We start from the raw sequence: 16,169 nt of genomic DNA on the forward strand, positions 1-16,169 counted from the left end.
TTTTGCAGCGTAAACAGGGTGGTGATAAGCCAGTGTGTTGGTCCATTCAACTCTTTCAGAGCACAGCAGGGGCATAGCAGGGCTGCCTCCTTCCCGACTTTTTGCAATTGTTCTTTACTGCAGTTAGAATTTGCATCTTTATAGCGTTTAATGTAAAAATATAGGTTTCAAAGTGTTTTATTAACTACATAAATGTAGACTTTACAGAAATTAAGCTTAACAATTAGAGGACGGCAGTTGAAAACTAACCTGCACACAGTACACTGCAACACAATGGTAAAGAAGAATTTTTGGGGGAAGTCACAGGAACAATTATACTCTTCCAAAAAGCTCCAGAATATTTAATGTCTGTAAAAATAGACATTGCTTACAGAGACATCATCTTAAAAGTCCACATACATGTGCTTGTGTGCTTGTATATGGACACTTCTGTATGCAAGCTCTGAATTGATATCTGGATTCTCCACAGACACTCTTGTATTGCAGATTTACTGACAAAGATGTTCTTTCTTTCTTTCAGAGAGGTTGGTTCAATTGTCAGGTCACTGGGTTGCTTCCCAACTGAGGCAGAACTACATGAACTGCTTGCAAAGGTAAATGTTTAGATCTTTTGTATTTTTTTCAGTCTTGCACACGTTTGGCCCTTCCGCCTTGCTATGTGGGAAACCTAAGCTCTTTTCCCAGAGGTTGGAAGTGTCATGAAAATGATTCAGGCAGGCAGGCAGTCTCTCAGGTTGCCCTGAAGCAAGCCTTTAGGCTGATGAGGTAACAACATTGATGGGTTAAAATGAGGAGTCTTTGACTCTCTTTTACCCCAGAGGGTCACTGTGACGCTGTGCCAAGGTGGAGGGGCGTTTATAGAAAATGGAAGAAAAATTGGTTTTGGCTGATGAAAAAGAATGTCCTAAACCTCAGTCGGATTAGGATAGCCAAACCCTAACCATCTCACTCTTCTGGACATGTCATGGGCACACACTGATGATTAAGTAATAAAAATTAGTTCTTGAGCAGGTGTCAAAATTATACATCAAATTCAAAAAATACACAGAGGGAAGACCTGCTATGTTTTTCACTGGGTCCTGTTATTGCTATCTTATAGCTAGACCCCTCGACTTTCTGTCCTTCCTGAGGTCTCTCCCAGTCTTGAGATTTCTCAGTTATAGATAAGTAATCTTTTCTTACTTGATCACTTAAGCCTGTAAGTCAGAATTCAGACATAAAACCTTGCCAGCCCTGGCAGTCCTGCCATTCTCCCAGTGATACGCAAGAGTAAAAAGAACTTCAATCACGTTTCTCCACAGTTTTTTCGTACACTAATTTTTGTCTCCTTACCTCATGCTTGTAATAGAAAGGACGGTGTGCTGGTGCCTTGGCAGGGTATGGTTAATAAATGGGACAAAGAAGTGGGAAAAAGACTTCACATTCTTTTTGCAAACAGATATGCTGCCTGAAGGAATGGAAGATGCTGGGGCTGAGAGGTGGGGGAAGGATTTTTCTCTTTTTCATGTATAGGTCAGGATACTGGGAATTGCGCGCTCTTACTCTTTTCTTCCTGTCCCTGACAAAAATTTGGATGGTTGCAGTAGTAGTCTCTCCTCAGTAGCCTTGTCTGGTCTCTTGTAGATCAGAATTTAGTGTGAGAAATCTTGTGCTAAGTCTTGTGAAAATGACGCAGCTGCTTCAGATGAGGAAGTGCAAAGAACCATCAGAGGAGAAAGATCTTTTAACATGATGCTGCAATCTGTCTGCACTGGTTCTGTACTGTCAGTACCAGATTGTCCCAGCTCCCACTGATAAACAAGACAAAATGGAAAGAGAAATTATGGTGCTTAATATAGATGATATTTTTAGTGGCCCACAGAGATTTTTGTTTGCAGCAAATGAACAGTGCAACTGACTCAAGATACAGAATTGAGAAAAGGAAGGGGATGCTTTGACTCCCCTGCCCCCAGTCCAGGGGAACCAGGAGAGTTTAAGGCCTGCATCCCCTCCCAAAGAGATTGGACTTTCTTTTTTTTTTTTTTCAGTTTTCAGCATTACTGAAAATTTGAGATAAGTAATACATAATAAAGTACAATGCAATGCAGCTATGAGGCGGAAGATTCTTGACATACAACAGTATAACATGTTTGCAATTGTTGATTATAAGAATATTAAATTAAAGTACAAATACTGCAAGAAGAAAGAATACATTCAGGAGTAATGGTTAACCTTAAAGAACACTGAACTGGAAGTTATAACTCAAAGAAGGTTTCATGGTGTCTGTAAATGAAACCTTGGCATAGATTTAGTACGAGAAGAACACTATCTTCTTCCAGAACCCTTAATGTATTATATTAATCACTAATATATCTTAATTTGTGTAAGATACTATTACCATTAACTATGGTAATACCATTTTATCTTAATTTAGGTAAAGTAAAAATTGTCTCTGTTGGCCAGAGGTGGGGGAGGGTGAGCAAGCGGCTGGGTGGTACTTAGTTGCCGACTGGGGTTAAATCACAACAGTCCTTTTTGGCACACAACGTGGGGCTCAAAGGGTTGAGATAACGACAGATCTGACCACAGCGTGTTAAAACAAATTTGTTATCAGCATTCATTATATTAGTTTAGTAGTCGCTGGTCACAATGTTAATTTATTTGCTCTCAAAGTTGTTGTATTTGTTCTCAAGAGTTGTGTTATGTAACACCTTACTTGCTGTATATACTGTTTATCAGTATTTATCTGCTGTTTATCACCTCTGGGAGGTGTATTAAGGTTATTGCTTTGCTGAACTGTGTAACACTGGCTTATGGTATGATAAAATTATTGGTCATGAGATCAATCTGGTATTTGTACTCAGCATTGCCGTCACCTCTGTACTTCGGGAGCCATCTATTGGAAATTATTAATAATTACACTTTTTACTTTTTCTCCTCGGAGAGCTAACCTATGGGGGAGACACCTTCCTCCATCTTCCCCTTCTCCTCCGGGCTAATTACAACAGCTCTTGAGAATTTTGAATATCCTTGGGATGTTCAAACCAGCATGTTCCTATTGCTATGTCTTCTGAATGTCTGTCAGGTCTTGCTTAGGGTTAAACAACTATTTAAGAATACTGTGTCTACTCAAAACCCCGTGACAGGCACTGTGGCTACTCAAACCCCGGTGACAGGCACTGCAGCTGAACCAGAGCACCATCCCATGCCGGTATCAGTTGCCCCCATACACAAGAATAAATCTTGGAAGCGAAAGTCAGCTCATTTAGTAAGGGATGAAGAAGCTTCTCCTAAGAGGGAGCAGGAGGAAGATGCATACTGCCCTGCCAGCGAGGAGGCAGAACTACTCTAAAGCAGGGCCATCACGAGGACAGGAGGAGGAAGAGGAAGAACTCCCCGCTTCCCCCTGAGGAAGAACTCGGCAGGAGGGTTCCTCCTCTTCCTTGGAGAGAGAGGAAGAACTCATAAACAAGATGGTAACCACACGATCTCTATCCCTGAGTGAGCTGTGAGATATATGAAAAGATTTCAGCCATCATCCAGGCGAGCACATTGTCACCTGGCTGCTCCGATGCTGGGATAACGGGGCCAGTAGCCTGGAATTAGAGGGTAAAGAAGCCAAGCATCTGGGATCCCTTTCTAGGGAAGGGGGCATTGACAAAGTGATTCGAAAAGGGGCAGAAGCCCTCAGCCTCTGGAGGCAACTCCTGTCAGGCATGAAGGAAAGGTATCCCTTCAAGGAAGATGTTATATGTCACCCAGGCAAGTGGACCACCATGGAGAGAGGTATCCAGTACCTGAGGGAATTAGCCGTGCTGGAGGTGATTTATGGTGACCTGAACAACAAGCAGCTATCCAAAGATCCAGATGAAGTCAAGTGCACACAGCCCATGTGGCGGAATTTTGTACAGAGCACACCATCGTTGTATGCCAACTCATTGGCAGTAATGACCTGGAAAGATGGAGAGGGACAAACAGTAGATGAATTGGCTGGTCAATTCCAGCAATACAAAGGAAGTCTCTCGTCCTCCCTATGGGCCTGCATCTCGGCTGTGAAGAAACTGCCGGACATGCTAGCCGGGAAACTGTCCTGGGAGTTCCAGTGATTCAAAGAGGATATGTCCTGCTCCCCACCTATATGAACCAGTATCTATCATCTCAGCTATTAGGAGTCAGCATTCCTCTGCTCAAGAGAGAGGATACAGTGGGTACACACCACGGGCCTCCCTGTGGTTTTACCTACGTGACCACGGAGAGAACATGAGGAAGTGGGATGGAAAATCTACCTCGACCCTAGAGGCACGGGTACGTGAGTTGCAAGGAAAAACAATCACAAAAGGGGGTTCTTCCAGGAAAATTGCTGCTCCAATTTCCAGTGGGCAGTTCCCCAGACAGAGTCGAAGGGCTGATCTTACTTCTGATCTTAATGAAGGGACTTCTGATTCGTATTTACAACAAGTGAGTAACAAATACTGTGACCAGGACTAGAGGGGCCCTGCCTCCAGCCAGGTGGAGGAAAGGGACAACCGGGTTTACTGGACTGTGTGGATTTGATGGCCTGGCACATCAGACCCACAGGAGTATAAGGTTCTAGTGGACACCGGTGCACAGTGTACCCTAATGCCATCAAGCTACAAAGGGGCAGAACCCATCTGTATTTCTGGAGTGACAGGGGGATCCCAACAGCTAACTGTATTGGAAGACGAAGTGAGCCTAACTGGGAATGAGTGGCAGAAGCACCCCATTGTGACTGGCCCAGAGGCTCCGTGCATCCTTGGCATAGACTACCTCAGGAGAGGGTATTTCAAGGACCCAAAAGGGTACCAGTGGGCTTTTGGTATAGCTGCCTTGGAGACAGAGGAAATTAAACAGCTGTCCAACCCTGCCTGGTCTCTTGGAGGACCCTTCTGTTGTGGGGTTGCTGAAGGTCAAAGAACAACAGGTGCCAATCGCTACCACAACAGTGCACCGGTGGCAATATCGCACCAACCAAGACTCCCTGATTCCCATCCATGAGCTGATTTGTCGACTGGAGAGCCAAGGAGTGATCAGCAAGACTCGCTCACCCTTTAACAGTCCCATATGACCAGTGCAAAAGTCTAATGGGGAGTGGAGACTAACGGTAGACTATCGTGGCCTGAATGAAGTCACACTGCCACTGAGTGCTGCCGTGCCAGACATGCTAGAACTTCAATATGAACTGGAGTCAAAGGCAGCCAAGTGGTATGGCACAACTGATATCGCTAATGCATTTTTCTCAATCCCTTTGGCAGCAGAGTGCAGGCCACAGTTTGCTTTCACTTGGAGGGGCGTCCAGTACACCTGGAACCGACTGCCCCAGGGGTGGAAACACAGCCCCACCATTTGCCATGGACTGATCCAGACTGCACTGGAACAGGGTGGAGCTCCAGATGACCTGCAATATATTGATGACATCATTGTGTGGGGCAACACAGCAGAAGTTTTTGAGAAAGGGAAGAAAATAGTCCAAATCCTTCTGAAGGCCGGTTTTGCCATAAAACAAAGTAAGGTCAAGGGACCTGCACAGGAGATCCAGTTTTTAGGAATAAAATGGCGAGACGGACGTCATCAGATCCCAATGGATGTGATCAACAAACTAACAGCCATGTCTCCACCAACTACCAAAAAGAAAACCCAAGCTTTCTTAGGCGTTGTGGGTTTTTGGAGAATGCATATTCCAAGTTACAGTCTGATCATAAACCCTCTCTATCAAGTGACCCGGAAGAAGAACGATTTCAAGTGGGGCCCTGAACAATGACAAGCCAAGCAGTTAAAGCCTCTCTGGTATGGAAGACGATGGTTGAAATACAAATATGGGGAGGCCTGGCAGATTGATTATATCACACTCCCACAAAGCCGCCAAGGCAAGCGCCCTGTGCTTACAGTGGTGGAGGCAACCACCGGATGGCTGGAAACATATCCCGTGCCCCATGCCACCGCCCGGAACACTATCCTGGGCCTTGGAAAGCAAGTCCTATGGCGACATGGCACCCCAGAAAGAATTGAGTGAGTCAGACAAGGGGACTCATTTCTGAAACAACCTCATAGACACCTGGGCCAAAGAGCACGGCACTGAGTGGGTGTATCACATCCCCTATCATGCACCAGTCTCCGGAAAAATCAAACACCACAATGGACTGTTAAAGACTACACGGAGAGCAATGGGTGCTGGGATGTTCAAACATTGGGATACACAATTAGCAAAGGCCACCTGGTTAGTCAACATTAGGGGATCTGCCAGTCGAGCTGGCCCTGCCCGGTCAAAACTTTTATGTACTGTAGAAGGGGATAAAGTCCCTGTAGTGCACATAAAAATATGCTGGGGACTGCAGTCTGGGTTATTCCTGCTTCAGGGAAAGGTAAACCCATCTGTGGGGTTGCTTTTGCTCAAGGACCTGGGTGCACTTGGTGGGCGATGCAGGAGGATGGGGAAGTCCGATGTGTACCTCAAGGGGATTTGATTTTGGGTGAGAATAGCCAATGAATTAAATTGTATGATGTTAATTGCTATATAATACTGTATATCATCACTTCTGTGGTTGCTATATGCCATATGAATGGTATTACAGTAAAAATCACCCAGATCAAATGAAGAATGAACTTTGATGAAACCGAGCAAAGTGTAGCAGTGATGGAACTAGAACTGGCTTCAGCATGCAACAGTCCAACACCACACACCATCTCTTCTGCCCTGAAGGACTGTAATGACAGATGGAGCCCAAAGTCATGGACTAAATAAACTCAACAAACATTTTATAAGGATGGCCCATAGACTAAGGGAATGGTATCTGTGTGTATATATCCCAAGACAGGAAAGGTGGTGGTGATTAATTGGACTGTATTGGAAAGTGTGGGGACCTGGGCATGACATAGATGGTATAGAATAAGGGCTGGATACTGTCCTGGTTCCGGTTGCAATGTAGTTAATTTTCTTCCTAGTAGCTGGTACAATGCTGTGTTTTGGATTTAGTATGAGAACAATGTTGATAACACACCGATGTGTTAGTTGTTGCTAGGTAGTGCTTACACTAGTCAAGGACTTGTCAGCTTCCCATGCTCTACCGACTGAGAAGGCTGGAGGTGCACAAGGAGCTGGGAGGGGGCACAGCCAGGACAGCTGACCCAAACTGGCCACAGGGACATTCCATACCATGTGACGTCATGCTCAGTACATCAACTGGGGGAAAGCTGGCCGGGGGGGCCGCTGCTCGGGGACTGGCTGGGCATTGGTCAGCGGGTGGTGAGCAACTGCATCGTGCATCACTTGTTTTGTATATTCTATTATTATTTTCTCTTCGTTTGCTCTCCTATTAAACTGTCTTTCTCAACCCATGGGTTTTACTTTTTTTTTTCCGATTCTCTGCCCTATCCCACCAGGATGTGGGGAGGGTGAGCAAGCATCTGTGTGGTGCTTGATTGCCGACTGGGGTTAAACCACGACAGTAACCAAGCTATTTCCCTAGTATTTTTGCCCATTGTAAGCTGTGATTCATTTCTGTTTCTCACTACTTGTGTCTCTCAGTCATCTATCTTCCTAGTAGCTTTATTGTAGCTAAACTAGCATACATTGCCTTCAAATTATCCCTATCTGCCAAATCAGCATTCATATAATTATTTTACCTCTAAAAATTATCATATATTGTTCCCTATATTGCCTTATGCTAAATGCTGTACTTAATATTATATCTCTAGGCCTACTTATAAAGTTAAGATTAAATGATAAGCCTAGAGATGGTGAAAGCTAATCTGAGGCTTACTACAATGCCTGGAGTTTGAAATCCCAGATTCAGTGCACTGCTCTGCTACAGATTGCCTGGGTAACTCTGGAAGATGGTTTTGTTTCTTTGTGACTCAAGTCCCCTAATGTTATGTGGACAATAATAGTATGGCTGTGAGTGCAGAGATACGAAACATAATAAGTGCTACATACAGTTGTTATGGGAGCTGTGGATGTATCCGAAGGAAAGAGAGAGAGCAAAACTCAGAGTTTGAACAAGCAAATACTGTTATTGTCACAGCCACTGTGAAAAGGGGAGGAATTACAGAAAAAGGAAAACATCAATGGGAAATGTGGTACAGAATAGGAGTGAGCATGAGGAAGAGTAAGAGGATACATATACCTGCAAATCTGAATACTTACTGACTTAGGTGAGGTTACTATATTAAATTTATTCTCATATCTATCCAATGTTAGAAATAGGATTAATTTTAACAGTGCAAGATATTGCTGGACCTGTAGAGCCACTGAAATGAAAGCTGTTCTTTCCAGGTCAGAGGAAGCTGAGGTTGCTCTTCACCTCCCAGGACTAGGTCCATTGTCAGGAAGGACACGTTTCTTCCACGGACTGCTTTCTGAAGGCAAAATACAAATAGCACACCAACAAAAAGAGGCAAATCTGGATGATATTTGTCAGTGAGGGCTGACATTTTTATAGGTATTTGTTACATTGAGGTCTGAAGTGGTCATTGCCAGTGAGTTATTCTGGTATGAAAATTAGGATGACCTTCAACTGTTTGGATGAGCAGATCTAATATTTTTTGGCTCTTAAACATGGTTTATAAACTTACCATCTTCATGGATGTTTTGGGTCCTTGCTTTTGGTTGTTCTGCTTAATATGTCACATCTATCTATTTCTGATAAATAGCTACCCTGTTTCTTTTTCTGTCCCTGGGGACTTCTGACCTAATACTAGCTGAAGCACAGATGTTACCTAAAACATCCTGTGTACTTACACATCTCAGTATTTGTGATGCGTGGAATAGTTCAGTGTATTGGCTAACTGTTATGTCACTGGAAAGAAGTTAAGTTTTGCCAGGTATTTTGTTACATCTTTTCAATCAAGCAAGCAGTAAAACAAATGATTCTGTAATGGTAAAAGGTACCATTTTATTTAGCATGAAGCATGCAAAAGCTTCATTTCCTTGCTAAAGATCCCTTCCACTAGGCTCACCAAACAGAAGGGAAAAAGTGCTTTTTCAAGCCAATTTCCACTCTAAAGCAGCAAGAGGTGGTGGCTGCCTGCTTTTAGCAACCAAAACCCTTCAAGAGCACTGGAAAAGAGCATGCAGCAGCAGTTGCAGCTCTCCATTTAAGCAACTGGATGTATCGGGCATCACCCCAAATCTGACCCAGCTCCCAAGAGAAAGATTTCTTACTGCGTCTTTTCCTGGCTCAGTTAGGAGATTTCAAATCAGTCCCTATTTTGAGTCTTCTTTCAATCTGAGCTGTGTCTTGGAGAGCCTAGCAAGGTGTCGCTGCTGCCATGTGAGACCACAAGGCATGCATCCAGTTTCAACACAGACAGGAACAGGCTAGCTCCATTGAGAGGGCTCCTTCTGGGAGTAAAACTTGAAATTTTCAGGGAAGGGATGCACCCTGATGATAAGGAGCAGTCTTTACCACATTGCTCATCTCCTGTGGAAGTATAGGAATGCAGTGAGAATGCTGCTGGATGCATCATAGTCCCTGATGTTTTGGGACTAATCTGTTAATTTATTTGGGAGGCAAAGGGAAGCTTTTCTTTGTGTAGCATTTTATGGGCTGCCTTATGACTGTTTCAGACCACCCTGACTCAGTCTGCCTGCCTCTCTGGTCCTTCCCCTGACAACTCTCTCTGACTATGAAACATGTGGAGGCAACAAATTCCATCCTTGAGGTGTACTAGACTGGGGCTATATCCAAACTAGCACATTAAATATGCTCAGAAACATCCTTGGGTGTTGAAGCCAGCTGGCACAGAGCAGCTCATGTCTACCCTGGTAAATGTTTTATGCGGAGTGGCTGCACAAAGCAGCCTGCTGGAGAACATTCCTTAAGGTCCTAGCCAGGCCTGGTGACTGCTAGGGAGAGCGTTAGGTGGCACAGGCCAAAATCGTGCCAGGGCATGTGCTAATGGTTTGCTGTTATGGGTGGTCACATTACACTGCTTGGGGATGTTCCAGGTCTTGCTAGGTTTTACTAGTATGACTGCAGTCTAAATGTTTAAACCTCTGTTGAGTTATTGTGGAAGATAAGATCGGTTACCAGGTGTCCAGTTCCTTTGCATGAATGGTTTCTAAGCACAAGAGGGCAATATTGAGTTGTTGAAAGTGTCTATAATAGCAGGCCTGTATTTCGCCTGGGATATTATTTCTTCCTCTAATTTCTTTCTATTTGATTACAAGCATTTCACTCAGATGTTATGGTGCCATGTGATACTAAAAACCTGATATAAATATTCAAAGTCTAACTGTAATTTTAATGCAGGAACCACCCCAATTTTCTGGTTTTCATATTAGTTTGCTAATGAGTCATATAACCTGCCATACTTAAGTTTTATTTTTAGGTAGAAGAAGAAGAACCGACCGGATATATTCATCTGGAAAAATTTCTTCCAGTGATGACAAAAGTACTGCTCGACAGAAGGTAATGGAAAGTGGATTTTCTGTGTCTGTAGTTTATTCCAGATTGACAGCGCTGATTCTGAATAAATATATCTACAGTAATTTTATGTAACTGGAAGGAGTACAGATTTTATTTGTTATTTAAACTCAGTTTATATTAGCTTGGTAGATTTTGTTTCAAAATTACTTCATCTACATAAAATTATGTTGTACGGATGATATAAATAATAACAGCTTATAATCATGAATTGTGATAATGTGTAGCTTTTGTATTTTTAATGTGAATCAGAATTAACTTGCTATTCAACATGTTTTGTGCATCTCTGAAATATTTTATATGTAAATTAAGGTCATAACCATTACTTTCTCTGAACATGAGTTGCAGATCCTGAGAAGCACAGTCTGTTACCGTGTATTTTTAGTAAGTTGTATAAATCAGCTTCATGTTCATGTCTCAAGATGACTGCTAGGTACAGTTGAATGTACACAACTAGCACTCTAAAAGACTGCCGATCTAAAAGTCTAGGACAAAAACGCTGTTCATTATTCAAAGGTACATAGAACTCTTTGCATGTACACAGGAACTTGTGCTATTTTGATATTTTGCACTAAAAGCGAGATTACTTACAGGGAATTTATCTTTCTTTTTAAAGATGGTAGCCAAGGGTTTTGGAAGGCTGTCTTGTCCAATACTGAGAAGTTATTTTGCACACAGAGGGCCTTTGGTAGGAGGGTGTTCTACATATGAAATAGCTATAGGATTTCCCAAAACTGTCTCGCAGCATCCAGAGGCAGCGGGGTCCACCTTGGGGCTGTGTTTGAGAGTCTTTGTGCCCGTGCCTGGACACGGACCAGCCAGCAGTGTTTGGGTCCCGGTGTGCTGGCGCAGGTGCATTGCCTTCCCAGGTTCCTGCACCTTTGCCTTCTCTGGCCTTCATGGCACATTTCTGGTTCCACACTGATGTTCACCCTTTCACAAAATTATACCTTGCTGCTCTGGGCTCTCTTCTCCTCCTCCACACCCCCCCCACACAAACAAACAAACAAACAAACACACACACACACACACACTCAAAAACCCCACACACACTTTCCCCAGGCTAGTGCAGGCTTGTCAAGACCCGCTTTATCTTTTGGGGCACTATGTCCATAGTTCACTTATCCAAGGGCACATGAGATTTGTATCACAAAAAACAAGGCCTCTTCTTAGCACATTTGATTTTTAGACAGTAAAAGAGCAAGGCGGGTCTGGATGAAACAATCAAGAAGTTAGAACCTCCCTGGCTTCAACGTCTTCTCTTTAGTATCCTTGGGGTTTGGTGAGTCTGCTGGGATATGGAAGGTCTCCATTGCTGCACAGGGCTTCCTTTCCAGCTCTGAAATCAGGCACGCATACGCATGCACACACGTGCCCAGTTCTCCTGTCTCTCTGAAATTGTTAGTGACAGACCTTTTCTTTTATAGCTACCAGCCTCCTTTGCTCATCATCAGCTCATTAGACTGTCAAAGTCCCACTAGGTGATCTGTTGCCTAGCTATCAGCGTACCTGGACAAAACATTGTTTTCTTGGTTTGGCCATCTTCTGTTCAGTGCATTGGCTACGTGGAATGATTCAGCTGTTATTGATTCCTGCTAACACACTCAGCCAGCCCAGACATGCAGAAGCCAATCATCTGGCTCCTTAGCACAAGGAAAATTAAACAGGAGTACAATAAAAGGCATAAGAGGTAAAGATACGGACAGTTCCAAAAAGTCAAGCTGGAATTAAATGATTGATAGACAAACTTAGTAAATTCTCATAGAAAATAAGTTTTCCCTTTCCTGTAGTACTCATATTTTATTCTTTCAGAATAGTACAGCAGCCTGGCAAACAGTAACTTAACTTTTCTGATTCAATGGTTTCAGGTACCGGCCTATTCCAGAAGATGTTCTTCTACATGCATTTGAGGTCTGTAAATATGCAAGTACCTAATTGCTGGAAAGAAGTTGCTGATTCTTGATTCAATATGATTAAACCCACAAGTTTTCTTCTTTTTCTTTAAAGGCTTTGGATGAGAATAAATGTGGATATATTACGAAAGAGGAGCTGGTCAAATATTTGACTGAAGAAGGTAACATGACTTTTGTAGTATCAGTATTTAAGTAAATAAATATTACATGTGTATATGGCACCTTGAGGTCCTCATTCTGCATGAAAAAACTTGTGGGAGTAGATACATTGTCTTCAAACAATACTGTTGCCATGATGAGTGGCTGCAGACTAAAACATTTCACTGGTGAATAATGCAGGGAAAGAACATTTATCTGCCTGCTTGCAGACATTATAAGATAGAGATTATTATTATTAAGAGTCATAATTCAATCTTGTGTGGATATTTTATGATTCTGTGTACATCTTTGTGCTTCCTAAGGATGTGCCTCTTCTTCTGTCCTCCTCTAAAATTGTAGTTTAGATTTCCAGATGTTTCAGGTAGTTTCAGTGCTCGTTCATTCCTACATTATCTTGATCTTAATTGTAGTGCCGTATGCAAACAAAGAGATTTGAAGACCAGATTTAAGTTGTATATCATGTAATCCTCAATATCCCTTGAAGAGCCTGCTTTTCTTGCATGGCTGACTCATGCTTGCCTGCCTCAAGTACAAAATGATGTGCAGGCTTTGCGCAAGACCTATCCTCATGAGGATGGGGACCTTGTTCTCAAAGAGGGATGCAGGAGACCATCAGCAGCTTTGAAGCTCCTAAAAGAGAAAAACCAGAAGCCTTTCATGATGTAAATACAAGTGAAAGGATAGCCAAATGAGAGATAATAATTCTAATGTACATATTAGAAGAATTCACTCTGACAAAAACAATTGTTTCGAAATCCCTGTGGCAGAGAGGAACAGGCTGTTTTGGACTCTGAACTAAAAGGAGATCAGAAGATCCAGGCCCTCCGTCTCCTTTCCCTTAGACCAGCTTGCTTGGTGTGCAGGACTTAGATTGGTAAAAGTGAAGGAATTGGATCCTTGGTACTGCCCCTTTTCTCCTCTCTGTGAGGACTGAAAGGAGATCCTTGCAAGAGAAAAGCAGGGTAATTTGCCAGCCCTGAAAAGAATGTTTATCAAGACAAAGTGTTATTCTCTGCTGTCTTTTAGGTGAGCCTTTTACTCAGGAAGAAATGGAGGACATGCTCTCCACAGCTCTAGATCCAGAAACAAATACTGTTCGCTACAGAGACTACATTTCAATGATGATAGTAGACGAAAGTTAAGATCTTCCCCTATAGTGTTTGAGATGCCTTTTGGTAACAGCAGTGTAGCTTGGCAGTTAGTTGAAATATGTATTTTAAAGTATAACAAAGCTCAGCTTGTGATCTTGTGCTTATAATTAAAATAAAATCTGTGTAGCTATATTTCCTTGGGTTCTGTATACATATTGAAATATATTCACACCTGGAAAAAGAGCTCTTGACAGAAATACTGTGTAAGGTCTGGAAAAGAAATCATGGAATTTGGTTTGAAAAATAACAGGAAAAATAATGTTAATGGAGTCAAGAAATTACTTTACAATTCCTTCTGAAAAACTAACGGAAAATGAGACCTGTGAAAGTGGGTAATAAGTAGGTAAGTGAGTACCTTAAGATGGCTAAAATTGTGAAGGCATGCTACTAAGATAAAGCTTTTATATTTAAATGTAATCCGTGTTTGTGTTTAATAAGGCATCAGGTAGGTTACTACTTTTGAAATAATACAATAGATCAAATAAACATTCTACAATTTCTAGGTTTTGTCAAATATTTGTGCTTTGTTTACCGTAGGTAATTAAACTGGACCAGTTAGTTCCATTTTATGTTACACATCCATTGGCACGTGGTATTTTGCTTCCATTTTAAACACGCAGGTAACACTCAAACCATTGCCATAGTCAAATTTACAAACAAAGTAATGCTTGAGAACATTTCTGTTACTATAGGCAATAAACAGTTCCCCTTTCATAACCAGTTTGAAAGTCAGGAGATAAAACTGTTCAAAACTTAGGATCATAGGACTGGAATTTGATTTTCATGAACTGATGAAGCACCATATTTTGAAAGATGTTAGTGTAGAATATGTGTCTCAGCTACCCTTGCTAGAAGACCACCACAGACCTCACTGCTCTTCTCATTTCTAGCGTAATCATTTTCTTGACTGTTACTGTAACTGTTATCCTTTAACTTGAGTTCGAACTCATTCCCCTTCAGTTCTTGCCTTATACATCATCTTCTAACAAGTGACCAGCGGTTGCCCTTAACTGAGGAGGTCTCAGCTTGTAGGAGAAGATTCTGTGGTCTGGTCCCCAAGGGCACCATCTTGCACTTTGTGCTCCATACCTTTGACTCCATTTCTGTTTTTCTACTCTGTCAAGTTTGGTTTCCTCCTTTACAGTGTCCTACCACTCCTGTGTCTTAACTGCATATCCCAGCTCTGTGTCATCAACAGACTTCATCAGCTGATGAAATCTGGGGAAGACTGACACACAGAGGCATTGAATGCCTTACCCCCTGCTATGCCCTGTTAGTGGCAGAGCTGAAAACAGAGCACAGGGCTCCTCATGTCAGGTCTTTTGCTCTACCCATTTGTTTCACTTGAGCTGGAAACTCGGAGGAGCTGTTTTCATACACAGCTGCAAGGGAGCTGCTATGCTTCACAAAGAAGAGATTAGCACGATCTAAATGTGGTGATGGAAGCAATCTGAAAGAGACCATTTTTTAATTCTCTTTTTACTTCTCTAACCCAAGTTGTCTTTCACTGATATTTTCTTAAACAGTAAGGCAACAAAGAGTTAATGCAGGTAAACAACATTTGCCTAGTTCTAAGCTGGGTTTCCATCTGGAAACCGCTGTTGCACTGGTCCTAAGGCTGCAGTGCACTCTTGTTAACACATCTACTGTGTATTTCATTTCTTTGTCGGTAAGAATGAAAAACAAAGCTGATCATTAGTGTTATAACATGTGAAGGTACAGGTTTTTGAAGATTAAAGCAAGAGCAACAAAGGCCCATTAAGAAAATATGTTTTTTATTAGCCTTCTTTAGTCTCTCTTTGGAAGCTGAAATTATTTTCCCTAGATGAATCCTTCTTCCATTCGATATACAGTGTGTAGTACTGGATCTCTAACACAGCTGGCGTGAATACAAGTTTCATTCATATTCTGCAGTCTGGGAGCCACTGTCAGCCTCATCTTGGATGTCAGCAGGAAGATGTTTATTTCAGGAAATCATTTCATAGCTCGCAGTGCTCCAGAGAGAGCACAATTTGTTTCTAGTGGTGCTACCCCAGAGGCCGCCTCAGCTACTGCTGTATCAAATCAGGATGCTCATGTACAACACAGTTACAATTCATAGTGCAGATAGCATCTTAACATATATCCTTTGATGATACATATAATTTTTTATCCTACAGTCCTCAAATGCAAGGGAAGAGGGTATTCTGGCAAGTAAAAAGTGGAATTGTGTCTGAATTTATCACACAGCAACTCCTCCAGCCCCATCTTCTTATATGTGTCCCCAAGAAAGATATGTGCAAATAGGACAGATAAAAGCAAGTTGCAGTCTTCACTTTGGGCATAAGCAACCAAATTCCATTGTCTAGAGAGTTTCCAAACTGGGAGTGAAGAAAGTGTCAAGAACCAGTCTCAGACTTTGTAGGATCCTAAAAGCTGAGTGCTCCCTGCCAGCTAGGATCACGTAGCAGTGATCTGACCGGCTTGTGAAGGAGCTGCCCTGTGGGCCGCCCCAGAAGCGGCTGAGCAGTGCCGCACATGACTGT

At 42.5% G+C, this 16,169-nt stretch overlaps 1 protein-coding gene across 1 annotated transcript in view; it reads left to right on the top strand.

Annotated features, from left to right (window-relative positions):
• DRC8 (dynein regulatory complex subunit 8) overlaps positions 1-14,144 on the top strand; it is a 37,810-nt gene extending 23,666 nt beyond the window's left edge. The window contains exons 3-7 of the mRNA XM_076335545.1: positions 521-593; positions 10,327-10,406; positions 12,290-12,332; positions 12,429-12,495; positions 13,520-14,144. Coding sequence (XP_076191660.1) covers positions 521-593; positions 10,327-10,406; positions 12,290-12,332; positions 12,429-12,495; positions 13,520-13,635 — 379 coding nt within the window. The 3' untranslated portion in view covers positions 13,636-14,144. The remainder of the gene's footprint in view (positions 1-520; positions 594-10,326; positions 10,407-12,289; positions 12,333-12,428; positions 12,496-13,519) is intronic.
• The last annotated feature ends 2,025 nt before the right edge of the window (positions 14,145-16,169 follow it).

Source organism: Aptenodytes patagonicus, chromosome 3 (genome assembly GCF_965638725.1).
Source record: "Aptenodytes patagonicus chromosome 3, bAptPat1.pri.cur, whole genome shotgun sequence".
Lineage (NCBI taxonomy): Eukaryota > Metazoa > Chordata > Aves > Sphenisciformes > Spheniscidae > Aptenodytes > Aptenodytes patagonicus.